Consider the following 21,853-nt stretch of genomic DNA (forward strand, 5'->3'; position numbering starts at 1 on the left):
GTGTGATGTCACAGCTCCCCTCCCAATCTGGGTGTTTCCAACAGATAATAGAGAATGAAGTGTAGGGACACAGTCCAGAGCCATTTTACTGGTGACCAGAAATGTCTAAAGTGTCACCAAGGACAGCAGGAGTATCACACAGGATAGGATTAGATACCCAGTTCAGCACACAGTATCATACAGGAGAGGATTAGATACACGGTTCAACAGACAGTATCACACGAGAGGATTAGATACACGGTTCAGCAGACAGTATCACACAGGATAGGATTAGATACACAGCTTAGCAGACAGTATCACACAGGATAGGATTAGATACACAGCTCAACAGACAGTATCACACAGGATTAGATACATGGCTCAGCAGACAGTATCACACAGGAGAGGATTAGATACACGGCTCAGCAGACAGTATCAAACAGGAGAGGATTAGATACACAGCTTAGCAGACAGTAGCACACAGGAGAAGATTAGATACACAGCTCAGCAGACAGTATCACACAGGATAGGATTAGATACACAGCTCAACAGACAGTATCACACAAGATTAGATACATGGCTCAGCAGACAGTATCACACAGGAGAGGATTAGATACACGGCTCAGCAGACAGTATCACACAGGATTAGATACATGGCTCAGCAGACAGTATCACACAGGAGAGGATTAGATACACGGCTCAGCAGACAGCATCACACAGGAGAGGATTAGATACACGGCTCAGCAGACAGTATCACACAGGAGAGGATTAGATACACGGCTCAGCAGACAGCATCACACAGGAGAGGATTAGATACACGGCTCAGCAGACAGTATCACACAGGATAGGATTAGATACAAGGCTCAGCAGACGGTACCACACAGGATAGGATTAGATACACGGCTCAGCAAACAGTATCACACAGGATAGGATTAGATACATGGCTCAGCAGACAGTAAGCATTACACAGGATAGGATTAGATACACAGCTCAGCAGACAGGATCACACAGGGGAGGATTAGATACACGGCTCAGCAGAGAGTATCACATAGGAGAGGATTAGATACACGGCTCAGCAGACAGTATCACACAGGATAGGATTAGATACACAGCTCAGCAGGCAGCATCACACGGGAGAGGATTAGATACACGGCTCTGCAGACAGTATCACACAGCATAGGATTAGATACACGGCTCAGCAGACAGTATCACACAGGATAGGATTAGATACACAGCTCAGCAGGCAGCATCACACGGGAGAGGATTAGATACACAGTTCAGCAGACAGTATCATACAGGATAGGATTAGATACTGGCTGCTGAGCTGTGTATCTAATCCTATCCTGTATGATACTGTGTGCTGAAGCTGTGTATCACACAGCAGAGGATTAGATACACAACTCAGCAGAGAGTATCACACAGGAGAGGATTAGATACAAGGCACAGCAGGCAGTATCACACAGGAGAGGATTAGATACATGGCACGGGGGGGGAGGGAAGCGAGGGGTGTCATTGGAGACGGTAGCAGCGCTGTGGGGGAGGGGCGCCGGTACTCACGCATTGCTCTGCATGCACGCAATGGCTGCAGCAAGGAGAGTGGAGGGGGAGTCATGACAGCATTGGAGATGGTAGCAGAGGCTGTAGTTAGGGGAGGGGGTTTCATTGAAGACAGTAACGGCGGGGGAGGGGAGGGGAGGGGGCCCGGCGCCCCGTACTCACACATCCCGGTGGTTGACAAGGGTAAAGTGGAGCAAACAGCATTTGCTGTGAGCTCCACATTGATGGCGCTGATCTCCTCCCTCTGCTGTGATCTGGACAGCCAGGGGGCGTGTCCATTTCACAGCAGACGCCTTCTCTAATGTTTCTAAATGGGGGTCGGAGCCCGACTATCAGAGTCTATGCCCAGAGGGCTGCCATAAAGGTGAGTATCTGTCGTTACAAAAAACAAATTCAATATGGCAACCCCCAGTGCCTTCAGTAAAATTAGAATGAAATAAAAACTAAATAACCAGTGATTTTAATTTTTTATTACAAATACTTGATTTCATAATCACTATTATTAATACAAAAATAAAAAAACGCAATACTTTCCTTTAAGGATCTTTGATGACTACAAAGTCATGTGACATGATGTAACCAAAGGTCTTTTAATTTTAGGGGTCTAAAGAACTGAAAAGAAGACAGGCTGGCATGCAGGACTGGCATTAGGGGAAAGGGAGAGCAAACTGTGCAATTTTACAGGGCCCCATTCGCCTAGGGGCCGTAGTGTTTATATACCAATTATAGGACTGCTTAAGGATCTTTTTGAAATCATGTCATGTGACCAAAGGTCTCAATTGTAGGAGTCTAAAGCTGAAGAGCAGACAGGCTGGTGTGTGTGTGTGTGTGTGTGTGTGTGTGTGTGTGTGTGTGTGTGTGTTTTTGTGGTCACACCAATTTTAACCAGCCTTGCCGAAATGGGCAAAGCTTGGGCTAAACAAGGGTGTGATGCCGCCGCTTCTCTAATGTGTAGCAAACTGTGGCGTTCCCTATGCCATAAATCTCTCTCCAGTCCCTGATGTAATTTTTCAGTGTACATAGCCGGTCTTGATGAATTGGAGCGCTAATGTTTACCTTCACAGACAGCAAGACCCTGCTACCTGCTTTGGTTACAAAGCCTAAGGATAGGCCATCATCGTCATAGTCCCGGACATCCCCGTTAAATTTCCAGCATCTGACTTTACCTATTTTATTGTTATCTTGGAAAAAAATCTCTTTGAAATTGTCTATGTTGTGGATCAATGTCACAGAGATGTTTGCAGGTTATTCAACTGTCAAGGCAGTGTCAGGATCTGTGGAAACTACACTCTGCCTGCTAACTTCTCTGATGTCTGTGAGCAGTGCATGGAGACACAGGCATCGAACTACAGACTTAGGCAGGCTAGCAAGAGTTAATCTCTGCTGGGCTACTGGTTAGTGTCTTTCATAACATACTGTGTGAAGCCAGTATCATTCTCTCCCATCCTGTTTATGCTGGCTGGACTATTTCATTAATGCCAGCTATAGTTTACCTATACTGGTCTGGTGAGGTGTTATGATATAGACTAACGGGTGGTTGTTGTGCATTATTGCTGTGAATGGTTGTGGTGTTAACCCTTTGTTTCTGCCTTCCTGCTCTTATTTTTCTCCTGTTTCTCACTGTTTATTTCTGTGAGTTTGCAGTGTGTCTAAGTTTTAGTTTTCCCATCTGTCTTAATCTGTATTTCCATCATACTCTTTCCCCTTCCTTCCTTCAGGGATCATAGATTAGATCTAGTCAGGAAAATAGTAAGGTACAGGACCAGGGCATCTTCACCTTCAAGGGTAATCCAGAGATTAGGGATAGCCTAGGGTCTCCTAGCGTGAGGGACAGTATAGGACAATCAATCAGATTATTTACTGAAGCACATTCCAGAGAACTGATGTTACTGGAGAGATGTCTTGGAGACAGGAATAAGAGGTCTGAATTAACAAAGATGTAACTCTTAGAAAATTGGAAAATAGATTCAAAATACAATTTTTCCTAATTTAATTTCTGATGTTATGGTTTAAAAAAATAAATGTACTTTCAAGATAATATCATTAAAAACTAATAACATTGTGTTTATTTTTAGCAGATGACTGTATTGGCTGGTCAGATGGACATCTAATATCTTTAGAATTTAAAACAGATGATGAAAGTATCACACATGATGCATATGAAGAGCATGCTGCTGTCCTAGATATACCTCCAGTCCTTTCTCGGAAAGCTTTCTCATCTGATCTTTTCAAACAAGTCCAAAATTCAGATTTATTACAGAATTTTAAGCCAAATAAAAGTTACAGAAGGGATGTGGAACATGAAACTGCTCCTACAAGGGAGAAACCATTTTCATGTTCAAAATGTGGGAAATGTTTTACCAGGAAATCAAATCTTGTTGCCCATCAAAAAACTCACACAAATGAAAAGCCATTTTCATGCCCCCAATGTGAGAAATGTTTTGCTGTAAAATCATATCTTTTTGACCATCAAAAATGCCACACTGGGAAGAAGCAATTTTCATGTCAGGAATGTGGGAAATGTTTTATTCAGAAATCATATCTTGTTAGGCATCAGAAAAATCACTCAGGGGAGAAGCCATTTTCATGTTCAGAGTGTGGAAAATGTTTTATCTGGAAATCAGAACTTGTTGTACATCAAAGAATTCACACAGGGGAGAAGCCATTTTCATGTTCAGAATGTGGGAAATATTTTAGTTGGAAATCACACCTTGTTAGACATCAGAAAATTCATGCAGGGGTGAAGCCGTTTTCATGTTCAGAATGTGGGAAATGTTTTTTTCAGAAATTAAACCTTGTTAGACATGAGAAAAATCACCACACAGGGGTAAAGCCATTTTCATGTTCAGAGTGCGGGAAATGTTTTATTGAGAATTCAGACCTTGTTAGACATCAGAAATATCACACAAAAGAGAAGCCATTTTCATGTTCAGAATGTGAGAAATGTTTTATTGAGAAATCATACCTTGTTATACATCAGAAAATTCACACAGGGGAGAAGTCATTTTTATGTTCAGAGTGTGGGAAATGTTTTATTCGGAAATCAGGTCTTGTTTCGCATCAAAGATCTCATACAGGGGAGAAGCCATTTTCATGTTCAGAATGTGGGAAATGTTTTATTCAGAAATCAGATCTTGTTGTGCATCAAAGATCTCACACAGGGGAGAAGCCATTTTCATGCCCAGAATGTGATAAATGTTTTACTAGGAAATCAGGTCTTGTTCACCATCAAAAAAATCACACAAAATAAACCATTCCTATGTTCTTAATGTGGAAAGTGTTTTTTTTAGAAATCAGTTCTTGTTAAACATCTGAAGAAGCCACAGGATACTTTCACATTTGCGTTTTTTTCTTCCGTCACAATCCGCCATTTTGTAAAACAGCGGAATCCGTTAACGGATTCCGCTGCTTCCCATAGACTTGTATGGATGACGGATTGTGCCAAAAGTACCTGCGTTCCTTCCGCTGGGCGGCGCTGCGTTGCATGTAACTTTTTTTGAGCAGCGGAATCCTTAGGATTTCACTGCACATGCTCTCTCTGGCTCCCTGCACCTGTAACCAGGTAACATCGGGTAACCAAGCAAAGTTCTTTGCCTAGTTACCTGATATTTACCCTGGCTACGTGTGCAGGGAGCCCGACACTTCCCCACTTGGCTCCGCCCCCTCCCGCACTCCACTCCGCATGTACACACACACACACACGTACACGCGCACACACACTTACCTGTCCTCAGCGCGCCATGGCCCCGCTCGGCTCCACCCACCCTGCACTCCGCCCCACACCCCCCGCACACATACTCGGCGGCCGAACTATCAGCTGATCACCCGGCGACCGGCTGCTGTGAACGATCAGGTGATTGTTCACAATAGTCTGCCGCCGGTGAAATTGTAGAAAAAAAAAAAAAGCTGATTCCATTGTTTTGTATGATCCGTTGCATCCGTTGTGCCACTAAATGCAACGCATCCGTGGCATCCGTCACACAACGCAATGCAATGGATGCCGTTCAACGCAAGTGTGAAACTAGCCACATAGGGAAGGAAACTTTTTTTCATGTTGTGAATAATTGAAATGTTTAACTGGTAAATTAAGTCTTGCCGACCATCAGAAAACCAACAGAGCAGAGCAGCCATTCTCGCTTTCAGAATTGCCAAATGATTTTATGATTTAATCAGGTCCTGTTGTCAGATAAGTCACACAGGAGAAGCCATCATGATGTACCATAATTCAAAGAGTTTTATCCAAAAATCAGCTACAATTTCTCAAGTATGAATTGGTGAGGGAAAGAACTATATTCTCTATTTTAAACTTATCGTATTTTTCGGACCATAAGACACAATCTAGGTTCTGAAGAAGGAAAATAGGGAAAAAGATTGAAGCAAAAAAATGTGGTTATGACGCACTGATATGGGGGAATCTGCTACTGACACTGTTACGGGGGTAATATCCCCCAATCTCTAGCGCAATGTGTTTGATGACTTTCGCTTTAAAAAGTGCTTATCACAAATCTGTGGCTGCCTTTTTTATTCACTAAAACAGTGGAGAACCACAGATTAGTGAATTTTCTAAATATAATCCACTACCAAAACTTTTCGAGTGTCCCTAATGTCCCCCAAAACTAACTTCCAGGTTGTGAGATCCCACAACCCTCAGTGATCACTCTCACAGTGAAAGAGTGAGCTCTACGACCCCAGCGCTGCAGCATCCTTCTTTAGCAGTTCAGTAAAATATTAAAGTTTGTAACCGCGCTGGATTAGTTGAGAAAGAAATTTCTCGCGCTTGGAACAGCTGCAGAGATTTGTGGGATCCCGCTCTGCATACTGAAACCGGCCAGAGAGAGAGATTTCTGTACTGACCATGCCAGGCTGCTTTCTGGGCATGCTCAGTACAGAAAACAAGATCCTGTCTATCAGGTACCGGTGACTTCTGATATAGCAGGATCCGGCGCCCATTGAAATAGATTGCAGGTACCGCCGCAATCTAATGTATCCATTGACATGCGGTATTTTGCCCGAGGACTAAAACACTCCAAGTAGCGTTTTTGAAAAAAGGTAAAATACCGCAAAGCAACGGATCCAGTGTATGCCGCACGCAACCGCATTTGTCGTGATTCCATTGCAAATGCATTGAAATGTCAATACATTTGTAATGGATCCGGCTTTGCAGTAAAAAATCCATTCGTGACGCAGTTTAAAAAAAAAAACGCTGATGTGAAAGTACCCTAAGTTGGGTGTTTCGAGAGCCTTTAGGAATATTTGTAAAATGTTTTGATACTGGATTATATTTAGATAATTGACTAATCTCAGGTTGTCCACTGCTTTATTTACTAAAAAGCAGAGCCCCAGATTGCAGATAAGAACTTTGAAGTATATCACATTGTATATAATTTCATTTCAAAACTTGTTTTGTTAATAAATGCTTGTAAATGTATATTCTTCATGCCTTTCTTTCTCTATTGTTTAGATGTGATGATTTTGTCTCAGAACCTCTGGACTTGAGGCAGAGCTGTAGACATTTTGCACAAAAATAGTGAGGGGGTGTCCTGGAGATGTCACGACAAGCGGACAATCCAGTGGAAGAAGTGTTGGAAAATCCCAGAAATTTGCAGAACGTATTGTTATCTGACAGTTCTCGGTTTCTGCAGCAGTGGACTCCATGACCCTGGGAAACGGTCAGTTTTTCCTCTGTTGTCAGCCTGTGACTTCCTTTATAAACCTCACCCTGGGGTGCTTTGGGTGCAGTTCAGAGTTGTTCCTGGGTGTGGTTTGCAGCGGTCGTCTCCTCTTGTTGTTCCTTGGACGTCTGTGGTAGCTACTCCTAAGATAAGTGTTTGACTTTTGCTATGTAACTGTAATTCCTCTGTATTGTTTCCTATTGTCTCCCTTAACGTTAGTGATGTTGAATAAGGGCTCATACCCACCATCCTTACTTAGGGCCAGATCAGAGTTTACCTAGTGTGAGGTATTCCTGCTCAGTGACAGGTGTGGAACCTGTATAGTGTTAGTGAGGGTGAGCTGTATTGTCAGGAGTCACCACTTCCCCCTTCCCCTAGTGATAGGGCATTCTTTTCCCGATCCCTTTGTATTGTACTATACAGCTGGTATAGCTTCTATCCCCAGCAGGGACAGGGGAGATTTGAATCACACTTTACATCCTAGATATGTGGAAGTTGTTAAAACACACTGGTCCAAATTTATCAAAGCTTTTATGTCAAAACAATGGCTCAAAAGCCTTGAAAAGTCACAAAAATTTGGATCAATGCATAGTTGTGCCAAATTTTGGTGGCTTTTGCCATTTTCACTCCAAAAATTGGCAGGGTTTGGGTGGGACGAGGGCATGACACCACAGCTCCTTAAATTCATGACTAGCTGTGATGTTTCCTATGCCAGAAATCTCACTCCAGTCCCTGATGGGAGTAATATTGCTAGCATGACACTAGGAGGCACATGCCACATGCCACTCGTCAAACGCTCCGGATTCATGAAGAGGCATGCATCACTTCATGAATCAGGAGTGGCCCCTGCAAAAATTGGGCTCTTTATGTTATAAAAATGATCCCTTTACACAGGATAATTGTTGTAATTAAAAACTAAAGGATTTTATCTGTCTGATATCCAAAGGATTATTTTTCTGTGGGGCTACCCACAAATAGAGATGAGTGCACCCGTTGAATTTTGGGTTCAGTTCTTCAGTTGGACTTTGAATAAAATTCAGTTTGGGAACTGGACTGGTCCTGAAGTTACTGATTGGGCAGTTCGGGTCTCCACCCACATAGAACTAGCCCTAAACAGAGTATTTAGTATCTTAGGAGGGAGGACAGAGTTTTTTTCCTTGTACACAATCTATGTATATAATTGCCTTATTCTGTCTGTCTGTCTGTCTTGCTCCAAAATTGTGTCCTTACGTTGACAAACAGCGGATTGGCCGCTGGGCTCGCCATGGCCCCGCCCCCTGCACGGATTGGCCGCTCGGCTTGCCTCGCCTCCACCCCCTCGCACGGATTGGCCTCTCGCCCCGGCCCCCTGCACGCATTGGCAACTCGGCCACGCCCCGCCCCCCTCACGCATTGCACGCTCGCTCTGGCCCCGCCCCCCGCACGCATTCCCCGAACCGACACACACACACACACAACGCTACAGACACACAGCGCTCCACAAATAATGCAACACACGCAACAGACAAACAACACCGCTCTCACCCCCCGCCACACCCAGACAACACCCAGAACATGTACAGCGCCCTACACAAACACTTGGTAACTACACACAATAACATCTATATATATATATATATATATATATAAATAACAAAAATCATACATTAACTACACAATACGTAAATTCTAGAATACCTGGTGCGTAGAATCGGGCCACCTTCTAGTACATCCTATAACGATATTTTTATCTCCCCGTGAAAGCCATTCAAACACTGCAAGTGGCTCGCAATGGGCCGAGCACTGTGTGTACCCAAGCACAACGATGCTAGATCGAGTGGTTAGGATACATAAATCACTCGATCTCCGAACTCTAACACTGATTTTTTTGATGAAGTCTGTATTTGGTACAAACACCGAATTTTATTATTTAGATTCGCTCATCTCTGCCCACAAACCTTTATTACAGTTTAGATTATGGGTGTAGAAGAGACCAGAACTGAAAGGGTCTATATCTTTGTGAAAAGCAAGTAACATTTATGATACCTATACTGGGATTTGTGAATTTTATGGGATTCTGTCACTAAGTGTTTACCTCTTAATTAAAAATCAGAATAATATAAAGACAGTGTCACATAGATACGGGGAAGTACCAAGTGAACGGCGAAAGGGAAACCCTGTGTGTAGCAAAGGGGGAGATGGTGACTTCTGACCAAGGCTTCCGGTGGGCCCTGGGTTCCTTCACCGCCTTAGATAGGTTCCACATCTATGAGCCGATCCGGATACCTGACCTTAGGCTGCCCATGATCTGGGCCCTAGGTAGGGAGTGGATGGGATGAGGTGTTCGTTAACCCCACTAGGCACTAAAGGGCACACAGGGATAACAAACAAGGGGAACCAATATACAACTTATCTCTAGACGACTCAGTAAGAAGTTCGGCAAAGAGCAACAACGATCCTACTGGTGTGTGCAAGCCACCTGCTTGTATCCAGAGCTTGTGAAAAAACTGAATATCACCAGCACAAGTCCATGGAAATTGAGAGTATTTAAACCCAATGGGAAATAAAGATTATTAGCAGCTGAAGTAAAGAGGAGCTCCCCTGGGTCCTAAAGAAAAAAAGATGAAAAACCAGCAGAGGAGATACCAGTACAGTGAATACTAACAGCAGAAATAATAGAAAGTCAGGGAGTATTTTGCGGAACCAAATGCTGTGACCTTCTATTGTCGGACACCACAGGACTGTCTGTTACCAGTGACAGACAGTGACTCTGATTCTAATGATGTGTCATTTACTGCTTGCTGTAGTTTTGATAAAATCACTGTTTATCTCTCACCAATATCCATTTGCTGGGAACCCTGGCCATCACCCAATGATGCAGAACAATGCTTTACATTCTCCATTTTATCACAAATTTGAAAATATCACTTTTCTGTTATATCAATGCAGTTCATAACACCTCAATTCATATTTTCTATAAGGGGAAACAAAGGATTTGAATCTATCTGCTGTTTTTCTGTTCAACTGCTGCTCTTATGTCTACCGGTTATAAATCTGTCCTTTTCTGCATTCTTGTGCATTCAAGCTGAGATTGGCCTCACATCTGCTAGAGCATTCTCTTTAGTTACTTCTTTCCAAAGGACGGAGTCAGCTTCATAGCTGACCCCCTTTATAGGAGTCTTTATGGATTTTATAATTTCTATATGACACAGGACTACATATTAATACATCTTTTTCCAAAATTGAGCTTTTAACTTTTTGAAAGCCAGGGTCTTTTTTTGGACACTTTCCTGGACTTGGTGCTTGAAGAGTTCAATAAAATCAGAAATATTACTGTCATGATTCTTGTCAGACTTTGCTTGCGGAGATCCATTGTATGTGTTTGGTTTCCTGCTGTTTGCATTCTCCAGGGTTAGGTCCAATGGGAGGACCCTATTCTGTCGTGCCTCGTTCCGGGGGTCACGCTGCCTTATCTTGGAACTGTTTTCCTTGGTACGCCACGAGTGAATAGTTCCTGTTCTGCAGTGTGTGCTTCGGGTTCTTGTGAGTCTGTTCTGATGCTACCCGCTACCTAGTACTCCTTTCCCTGACCTCCATCCTTCCCGTCTTGTCTTACCTCTCTGTCTCCCTAACCCGTTCTCTGCTTTGTTATCCCGTGTCCACTCCTTCTATACTTACTTGTCCTCTCGGTTTACTACCCCAGCTTTCTATCTGACAAAGGCTCTGCTCCCCTCCGGCTCCTGACGATACCTCCTGGCTTTCTGACCCTTGGCTCTCACTTGAACTCCAGCTCCACTTATCCCTCTGTACTATGTGACTTCCCGATACTGACTTAGGGCTTGATTGACCATTCTATTGCATCCTTCTGCGGATGCTAGTGACCTCTAGTGGGCTTCAAATATAAAAAATAAATTGATCCTGCACCACTAGGCTTTACCTTCACAGTTTAGTGGCTGAAGGAAAGCTGCTCCAGTCCTTGTAACAAAATGAGCCAGGAGGAGCACACTCAGATGAGAAATAAAATGTCCGAAGGATTATTCACAGAAGATGAAAAAGTGTCTCCACTCCAAGGTCAATAAAAATGGATTTATTAATACAAAAAGAGGTACATAGAAAAAGCAGTGGTGGAGCTGGGTGGTCTTGGCTTTGAGCAGTTTGTGACTTTCTGGATCTCGCTATGTTCGAGGCCTACCTTGATTTAGGATAAATGGCAGCCTGGATTTTCCGTTCTACAGAGAGTTTCCTTCTCCTTACCAGACACTGTTACTAGAGGATAGAAGTGACTGGAAGTAGCCCCACCGCCTCCAGCGTCATACACCTCTCCCCCCAATACTCAGTCCTCACTTCCTGAGTCCTCAGACGCAGACATCTTTCTCTATTTTTCCTGTCAGAAAAGGACCTGGAAATGTCCTCACTGCTGCGTCCTTTCCTTTTACCATGTAAAGCAAAGGTAGTTTTGAGAACAGCCAGCAGAGGTCAGTGTAGATGCAACAGCTCTCAGAGCAAGGCTTCAGAAGGCACAGATAATGCGCAACATTATAGAGAATCACACGGCCATCAGGGGACATTCTAGTAGTGTCTACTCTGGTCACTGCACACTCACAGACCCACTCACTACACGTCACACACACGCAGCTCCACTCAGTACACATTGTACACACACAGCTCTGCTCCGTACACATAATACACACATCGCACACACACAGCCCAACTTAATACACGTCTTACACATCCGGCTCTGTTCTATACACCTCTAACACACATGGCTTTACTCCATACACACATGGCTCCACTCCGTACACCTCATACACACACGGCTCCGCTCCGTACACCTCATACACACACGGCTCCGCTCCGTACACCTCGTACACACATGGCTCCACTCCGTACACCTCGTACACACACGGCTCCGCTCCGTACACCTCGTACACACACGGCTCCGCTCCGTACACCTCGTACACACACGGCTCCGCTCCGTACACCTCATACACACACGGCTCCGTCCCGTACACCTTGTACACACACGGCTCCACTCCGTACACCTCGTACACACACGGCTCCGCTCCGTACACCTCGTACACACACGGCTCCACTCCGTACACCTCGTACACACACGGCTCCACTCCGTACACCTCGTACACACACGGCTCCGCTCAGTACACCTCGTACACACACGGCTCCGCTCCATACACCTCGTACACACGCGGCTCCGCTCCGTACACCTCGTACACACGCGGCTCCGCTCCATACACCTCGTACACACGCGGCTCCGCTCCGTACACCTCGTACACACGCGGCTCCTCTCAGTACACCTCGTACACACACGGCTCTGCTCTGTACACCTCGTACACACGCGGCTCTGCTCCGTACACCTTGTACACACACGGCTCTGCTCCGTACACCTCGTACACACACGGCTCTGCTACATCCACACTGTAAACCCCTCCTGACCCCACACATAAACTTCCCCTCATCCAGCACCATGACAACCAGCACAGCAGAGTCCTGCATACACTGAGGAGCTGATTTTCTACTAATAGGGCATCAATAACTTATAGGAGGGGACGTAATTTGAGAGATCGACTCGTTCACAGCCACCTAGTGAAATCTGCTGAAAGTACCACGAGGCTAAATAACAGTCCAGTTGTGGGCACATTCAGGTGTGGCTCGTGTAAAGCCTGTGACTATGTGAAGAAGAGTAATGGATTCCATAGTGAAGTGACGGGCATTACCTACACCAATCGTGAGTTTATCAATTGTAACACCACTGGTATAGTGTACATGGCTAAGGGCACATGCCCTAAGATGTATATAGGGAAAACAGTACGCCAATTTAAACAACGGATTTTGGAACACATAGGCAACACTAGAAGAAAGGAGGATACTCCTATTTCTAGATATATATGTGGGAAGTTCATGGGGGGAATTGCGGAGAGATCTCCTTCCAGGGAATTGGAAAAGTGAGGGAGTCTGGTAGGAGAGGAGATATAGACAATAAGGTACAGAGGAAGGAGACACAGTGGATATATAGGCTGAAAACAGTGTCTCCTAATGGCCTAAACGAGTCTATCTCCTTTACCCCCTTTATATAATCTACTATTGCCAAAATGGTTGTCTATCTGTATAATTTGATGTATTTTCCCTACTATGTAGTGAAATCTCACTAGCTGTGAGCATCCGGCTCTCTTCTATACACCTCTAAGGCTAGTTTCACACTTCCGTTGGCAGGACTCCGTCAAAACTGTAGGTGCGTTAAAACAACGCATCCGTCAAACAACGGATGCCCAACGGACCATTTGACGCGTTATTTTACTGGAATCCGTTAATGGATTCTCGTAAAATAACGGATCCGTTACGTCCGTTACATCCGATATGCTTCCGTTAACGGACCAAAAAACGGATTCCGTCGGAATCCGTTTCTTTGGTAATTGGATAAGTAGTGGGCGTTACTCAGGAAATTCATGTTTTCAAGTGTATATATATATGAGAGGAGGCACAATCTATCTCAGACAGGCTAGAAAACTAGAGAAATGGACGTCATAACGGGGAAGATCGCTGAAGCCTATATCGAATATTCCTACCAGGCAAATGTCTTGGCGTATCGATTTTCAGAAGCTCAACGGCAACGTCGTCGTCAACAGAGAAGGCGTCGCTACTGGGTTCACCCCATTAATGAAAGCAGGATTTTCCGTCGTGTCTTTTACACTCTTTACCTTGAATTGAGAAGGCAGCCTGAAAAATGTATCAACTATGTGCGCATGCCAGAGGAAACTTTTAATCGTCTATTGGAGCGGGTGGATCCTTTTATCAAGTGGAAAGATACTTTTTTCCGTAAGGCTATTAGTCCTGCCGAGCGTCTACTCATTACTTTGAGGTAAGCATGTGGTACACAAAATGTAATCTAATTTTTTGCCAAGTATGATTGATTATTAATTTTTCTTTTGATCTTTTACAGATTTCTCGCTACTGGAGAATCTTACTCATCCTTACACTTTCAATTCCGAGTGGGGATTTCTACAATTTCTGGAATCGTCTGCTCCACATGCCAGGCTTTGTGGGAATGTTTAAAAGACGAATATAGTCCTCACCCCACCGAGCAGCAATGGATGGATGCAGCTGAAAAATTCTACCAAATATGCAACTTCCCTAATTGCTGCTGTGCCGTGGACGGCAAGCATGTCAGGATTCTTAAGCCACAAAACACTGGGTCAGAATACTACAATTATAAAAAAAAAAATTCTGTTGTGCTAATGGCAATTGCCGATGCCCAGTATAAGTTTTTGGCCGTGGACATTGGGGCATTTGGTCGAGCAAATGATTCCCAAGTTTTAAAGAATTCGGCAATTGGAAGAAATCTTTACGGAGGACATTTTGCTTTCCCGCAACCAAAACCGCTTCCACAAAGTGATGGACCACCACTCCCCTTTGTATGTTTGGGGGATGAGGCCTTTCAATTGTCCCAAAACTTATTAAAACCATACTCAAGTCGTGGGCTAACACATGAGAAAAAAATATTTAATTATCGCCTAAGTCGCGCAAGGCGCATGGTCGAATGTGCTTTCGGGATTTTAACTGCTCGCTGGAGGATCTTGACAACTGCAATAAATGTGAAAATAGAGACTGTTGACGAAATAATCAAAGCCTGTATCATATTACATAACTTTTTGTTGTCCAATGGCGTTCCTCCACTTGAAGAAGAAATGACAAACTGTACCCTAACACAATACAGCAACGTTTCCTTCCGTACCACCACTGAAGTCTTGCTTATTCGGGACGAGTTTGCGTCATATTTTGTGTCGGATATCGGTCGTTTGGAGTGGCAGGATACAATGGTTTGATGTACGTAGATTGTAATCCATGTCTGAGATTGTATATTTTGTGATTTTGTGTAACATTGTAATCCATGTCTGCTAATGTATATTAGGTTATTTTATGTGTTTATAGTCTAAATTTTACTAACATTTCTTACAAATGATATTAAAATTGCATTTAAAAATTGCAAATTTTTATTGTTTTTTTTTTTCAAACGTTTGTTTATAAAAAACAAAGTTGGTTTCAATTTTGGATCATTATTACTGAAACAAAAACCAGTTGAACTGCAGCCAAGTTCAGACAGTGAAATTGGAACACCCTGGCAAACCTGGTAGTCTGATGACTGTCCCCCCCTGTACAGGAATCGCCTTCCTCCTTGTGAATTGACAACACACATAACATCTGCCACAAATGTCGTTATGCTTTACTGTCCCTGTGTCACCACAAATCCCCCTGAACTATACCTCCTCTACCCGTGTAGTGGCATGCATCTTGCTATACCACGACATCGGCACCAGGCACTGTATGTGTACCATTATCCCATTTTTAATATTTATTTCAAATAAATAAGTAAAAATAAAAACAAACACAATGTTAAAGAAAAAATTATTATTTATTAAACATAAATTTAAAGTTAAATTATTAAAAAAATAAAACACTATAAATGTTGGTAATGTGGGGTGGAGACATCGCTGGAACCGCTCGCAGAATTGTTCCCTCCAACAGTTGGGGTATTAAGTGTGGATTGGGTAGGTGAAGGTTGGGTAAGAGGTAATGGTGAGGGTGTAGAAAAAGAAAGAGAAGTGGTGGGCAGAAAAGGGCTTGAAAGACAAGATAGTTGAGGGCTGGTAGATGGGCGAGAGCTTGTAGAAGGGTGAGGTATTGGAGTAGGTTGAGGGTTGGTATAAGGCAGAGTGTTAGAAAATGGAAAGGTGGAGGTTGGATAAGATGTTGGGGTTCGGAAGGAGGAAAAAGAATGATGTAGCGGGTTAGGAAGTGCAGGAGACAGTGCGGTTGGGGATGGAGTTGTGGAAGTGTTGTCGTGTGGGCTTGAAAATGGAGATGGGGAATAAAGGGATGTTTGGACAGATCTTGTAGTGTGCATAGGGTTTCTGTAATGTGTGGGTATTGTAGATTGTGAGTATTGGTGAGTCTGTGTCGGAGGCTGTAAGTGGACTGGGGGTGGCATCTGAGGGGCTGTGGATAGATGTGGTGCAGTGGTGGGAGGGGGATGTTGATGGAGTTGCTGGATGGCATTCTGGAAAGCCCTCATTACATGGATTTGCTGGTCAGACGGTAGGCTTTCCAGCTCACCGATAACAGAATGGAAAAAATGTTGACTAGGTGTTTGCCTTACAGCTGAAAGCACCTCATCTATCTTGCTGGTCAACACTTGTAAACTATGGTTTACAAGGTTGAAGCCAGCGATTATTTGGTCTGATAAAACTTTGATGAAGCTATGGATCGATGCGTTCAGGTGTAAGAACTCGGGGCTGCCCCTATTCGGACCACTGTGTCGCTGACGACCCGAACCTAACGCGGTTCGAGTTTCGTGAGCGTCAGAGTGGTCAGATAAGGGAACACCTACTCTCTGACCAGCCTCATATAATGAGGTTTGCCAGTATGCCGATGGGCAGGTTGGGTAAGAGGGGAAAGATGGGAGGTTAGATAGTGAGGGATTAGAGGGATTGGTAGAAGGGAGGGAGGGCTGTGAAGTTGAGGTGGAAGGGAGGGAGGGTTCAGAAGAAGAGGTAGAAGGAAGGTAGGGATCAGAAGTGGAGGGCCTGTTGGAGGGTTCACCGGTGACGTTCTGTTCAGCAATCGCTCCAAGAGGGTTCAATTGGGATGCAGGCTCCACGGTGCTACAGACGGTTCTGTGGAATGAGAAAAAACAAAAAAATTAACATATATTATTCACATTTGCCGTAGCATGTGATCGATTACAAAGGATACATACATTCAAAGATGCTTAAATTAAACACCCAAAAAATATATACAGTTAGGTCCAGAAATATTTGGACAGTGACACAATTTTCGCGAGTTGGGCTCTGCATGCCACCACATTGGATTTGAAATGAAATCTCTACAACAGAATTCAAGTGCAGATTGTAACGTTTAATTTGAAGGTTTGAACAAAAATATCTGATAGAAATTGTAGGAATTGTACACATTTCTTTACAAACACTCCACATTTTAGGAGGTCAAAAGTAATTGGACAAATAAACCAAACCCAAACAAAATATTTTTATTTTCAATATTTTGTTGCGAATCCTTTGGCGGCAATCACTGCCTTAAGTCTGGAACCCATGGACATCACCAAACGCTGGGTTTCCTCCTTCTTAATGCTTTGCCAGGCCTTTACAGCCGCAGCCTTCAGGTCTTGCTTGTTTGTGGGTCTTTCCGTCTTAAGTCTGGATTTGAGCAAGTGAAATGCATGCTCAATTGGGTTAAGATCTGGTGATTGACTTGGCCATTGCAGAATGTTCCACTTTTTTGCACTCATGAACTCCTGGGTAGCTTTGGCTGTATGCTTGGGGTCATTGTCCATCTGTATTATGAAGCGCCGTCCGATCAACTTTGCGGCATTTGGCTGAATCTGGGCTGAAAGTATATCCCGGTACACTTCAGAATTCATCCGGCTACTCTTGTCTGCTGTTATGTCATCAATAAACACAGGTGACCCAGTGCCATTGAAAGCCATGCATTCCCATGCCATCACGTTGCCTCCACCATGTTTTACAGAGGATGTGGTGTGCCTTGGATCATGTGCCGTTCCCTTTCTTCTCCAAACTTTTTTCTTCCCATCATTCTGGTACAGGTTGATCTTTGTCTCATCTGTCCATAGAATACTTTTCCAGAACTGAGCTGGCTTCATGAGGTGTTTTTCAGCAAATTTAACTCTGGCCTGTCTATTTTTGGAATTGATGAATGGTTTGCATCTAGATGTGAACCCTTTGTATTTACTTTCATGGAGTCTTCTCTTTACTGTTGACTTAGAGACAGATACACCTACTTCACTGAGAGTGTTCTGGACTTCAGTTGATGTTGTGAACGGTTCTTCTTCACCAAAGAAAGTATGCGGCGATCATCCACCACTGTTGTCATCCGTGGACGCCCAGGCCTTTTTGAGTTCCCAAGCTCACCAGTCAATTCCTTTTTTCTCAGAATGTACCCGACTGTCGATTTTGCTACTCCAAGCATGTCTGCTATCTCTCTGATGGATTTTTTCTTTTTTTTCAGCCTCAGGATGTTCTGCTTCACCTCAATTGAGAGTTCCTTAGACCGCATGTTGTCTGGTCACCGCAACAGCTTCCAAATGCAAAACCACACACCTGTAATCAACCCCAGACCTTTTAACTACTTCATTGATTACAGGTTAACGAGGGAGACGCCTTCAGAGTTAAATGCAGCCCTTAGAGTCCCTTGTCCAATTACTTTTGGTCCCTTGAAAAAGAGGAGGCTATGCATTACAGAGCTATGATTCCTAAACCCTTTCTCCGATTTGGATGTGAAAACTCTCATATTGCAGCTGGTAGTGTGCACTTTCAGCCCATATTATATATATAATTGTATTTCTGAACATGTTTTTGTAAACAGCTAAAATAACAAAACTTGTGTCACTGTCCAAATATTTCTGGACCTAACTGTACATACCTTCTTGGAAGCATGCTGCCTCTTAGGAACGCAAGGGCACGCCCATACCGGTATTGGGTGCCCTTGCGTGCCGCCGAACCGCTTGGAGCCTGCATCTCCTTGTTTAAGTCCCTCTTGAAGCGATCACGGAGTGAACGCCACCGGGTCGTCAGTCGGTAACTGAAAAGAGGAAAAAAAAAATTAAATACATCTTTGAATATGGTAAGTTTTTCAAAACATGTTTGTAATACTTACTTGCTCTTTTACGGTTCCTCGTGTCAAGCTCCTCACACCCATCTATGAGTTCTGCTGCCATTTCTTCCCAGAGCCGCCGGGTGATGAGAGAATTGGCATGGCGGTTGTCTCTCATATTCCACAGCGGCTCTCGAGCATGGACGAGGTCGATGAGGAGTTCGACATCGATGCCACCTCCCTCCCCATCAGAATCCTCGTCCTGCCTCCGCCGTGAGACCTGTCAACAAAACAAAATTAATTAAAAATAAAGTAAAAAAATCAATCTTTAACATTTAGAAACCATGGAAAGCATCAGAAAAAAAATAAATAAATAAAAAAAAAACTCACATTGCTGCGACCACCGCCATGCCGACGGCGACTCCGGGAGCAGCGAGGAGGACCTCAAATGTTCGGAACAACGACCTTAGAGAAAAAAAAAAAAAAAAAAAAGTAATGCAATCCACTAACTAATTGTACGTAGTTCGTGATGGTACCTCCATAGCTAACGTAGCTATGGTACCTACGTAGTTACGCTTACTACGCGTCGCTATGTGTGTAGGTAGGGTAGCTATGTGTCAATAGGTAGGTAGTTATGGTAGGTATGTAGATAGGGTAGGTATGTGTCGGTAGGTATAGTATGTATGTATAAAGCTATGTGAGGTATGCATGTATGTTGGTTAGTAGATATGTTGCATTATTTGTGATGTCAATGAAGTGGATATACTTACATCCTGCGAGCTCTCTCCATGCATATCTCCAACCCTTTCTTGCATGTTTCCTACATCGAGCGATGCGGGTTCCGCCGCTGCTGCTGCTGCCGCCTCCTCTGTTGGATTTTCATCCTAAAAAAATGAAAAAAAAAAAAAGTTAAGAATAAAAAAAAATTAAAAAAAAAAATTAAAAAAAAAAATTTAATATTACCTGGAATAGGTCAGGGCTTGTGCTGGATTCTCCTGACATTCTGAAATAGATCTATTTTTTGTTAAATTAAAAATTAGCACAAACAATACATTATTTTAGAAGAGCGTTGATTAACACTAAAAGTATACTTACATTTTTGTCAAATTCAAAATTTTAAGTGACCACTATGATTTTTAGTGCGTAGTACAGCTTCACAGGTTATTAATTTTTTTGTTGATGTAACCTATAGTTTTTTAAAAAAAATAAAAAAAAAAGTTAAAAAAAAGAAAATTAAGGTGGGGGGCTAGTTGTTTTGGTGGGGTTGGTTTGATGGTGAGGGTGTGGTTAAATTATAAAAATTTTAAAAAATAATAATAATTTTTTAAAAAAATTTACAAAAAAAAAAATTTTTAGCCAGTGACACTTGCATATGCTACCTTCAAAAAAAAACAAAAAAACCTATGTTTAGTTATTTCGGTCTTCCACCGCAAAATAAATTTTAATTGCACCTCTTAACCTAAACCAATAACCATAGGCTAAACAAGAGAAAATGACGTGAAATAATGCAACAAACACTGATTTTGCAAAATTTTATTTGTATTTTTTCTCTTTTTTTTTTTTTTTAAAGGTAAAAGAACTCTTTATTGATCACAAGAAAAAACAATACAAAGAGGTGCTGGGGCTGAGGGTGGTGGGGGCGTGCTGGGGCGGAGGGTGGTGGGGGGTTGGTGGGGCTGAGGGTGGTGGGGTGGTGCTGGGGCTGAGGGTGGTGGGGTGGAGCTCGAGCTGAGGGTGGTGGGGGGTTTGTGGGGCTGATGTTGGTGGGGGGTTGGTGGGGATGAGGGTGGTGGGGTGGTGATGGGGCTGAGGGTGGTGGGGTGGTGCTGGGGCTGAGGGTGGTGGGGTGGTGCTGGGGCTGAGGGTGGTGGGGTGGTGCTCGAGCTGAGGGTGGTGGGGGGTTTGTGGGGCTGATGTTGGTGGGGGGTTGGTGGGGATGAGGGTGGTTGGGGGGTGGTGGGGCAGAGGGTGTTTGGGGTGGTGGTGGTGCGTTGCTGGGGATGAGGGTGGGGATGAGGGTGGTGGGGGGTTACTGGGGCTGGTGGGGTTCAGGAAGGTTGTCCTTTCTCACCAATGGAATCTCGGGGTCCAGGTAGTCAGGCAGGGCTCCAGGCAGGGCTCCAGGCAGGGCTTCAGGAGTGATGATGTGGACACCTTCTCTGATGAGATGTATTTATACCCCATCAGTAATTGGGAGCAAACAAGATAATTGCTACAGCAAACTAATCATGCAGGATTCCTTTAACGGATTCCGCCTCTTAACGCAGAGCGCAGGAATCCGCTAACATAGGACACCATTAGACACCTTGATGGATTCTAACGGAATCCGTCATGGTGCGCTATTTTAACGCTCCAAAAAACGTTACATGCTGCGTTCAATCCGCTAGACGCAGCGTCAAAATAACGCCGCTGCGTCGTCTAGCGGATGCAACGCAGACACTTGCGTTACAGTGCGTCGTCCATACAACTCTATGGAGAATAGCGCGGTCCGTTAACGGACTGCGCTATTCTCCATAGTGACGGAATGCGCTGAACGCAAGTGTGAAACTAGCCTTAGTGGACCGGGGTGAGGAAAACACACACAAGGACAGGTTCCCTTTCAGTTTTGGAAGTCATTATCTTAACACAGCAAAATATCGTTATAAACTCTAACGAGGTGGGAGGTCAAATCATTCTGCCAAATTCACTTTACCTTTGAGTCTTTATCCAATTTAAGATTTATTGATTTTATCATTCAAGAAAATGAGAAAGAATCAAATATAAATTTCCGGGAATATATATAGACAAATCATAACAGCATATAGCAGTGTGTGTGAAGATAATGATATAAAAAGACTTGAAGCAGGTAGAAAGGCAAACAATAGACCATGAAGGAAGGAAGGTAGATCATAAACCATGGGGACCACATCAGACCCTTGAAGCTTCGTGGGGATAAGCGGAAACATACAAAAAGTTTTAAACCCACATGTGAGAGGAGGCCACCCAAGTATATCTCGATATATTGGACTGGCCAGAAAGGATTCCCAATG

The 21,853-nt window shown here is 43.7% G+C and overlaps 1 protein-coding gene across 1 annotated transcript in view; it reads right to left on the reverse strand.

Moving 5' to 3' along the window:
• Nucleotides 1-21,853, reverse strand: part of LOC142258810 (uncharacterized) — a 64,018-nt gene that overhangs the window by 17,497 nt on the left and 24,668 nt on the right. The window contains exons 8-12 of the mRNA XM_075331402.1: nt 19,595-19,708; nt 18,926-19,104; nt 18,654-18,812; nt 16,800-16,873; nt 3,398-3,459 (exon numbers count right to left, since the gene is read on the reverse strand). Coding sequence (XP_075187517.1) covers nt 3,398-3,459; nt 16,800-16,873; nt 18,654-18,812; nt 18,926-19,104; nt 19,595-19,708 — 588 coding nt within the window. The remainder of the gene's footprint in view (nt 1-3,397; nt 3,460-16,799; nt 16,874-18,653; nt 18,813-18,925; nt 19,105-19,594; nt 19,709-21,853) is intronic.

This window comes from Anomaloglossus baeobatrachus, assembly GCF_048569485.1.
Source record: "Anomaloglossus baeobatrachus isolate aAnoBae1 chromosome 5 unlocalized genomic scaffold, aAnoBae1.hap1 SUPER_5_unloc_12, whole genome shotgun sequence".
Taxonomy (NCBI): domain Eukaryota; kingdom Metazoa; phylum Chordata; class Amphibia; order Anura; family Aromobatidae; genus Anomaloglossus; species Anomaloglossus baeobatrachus.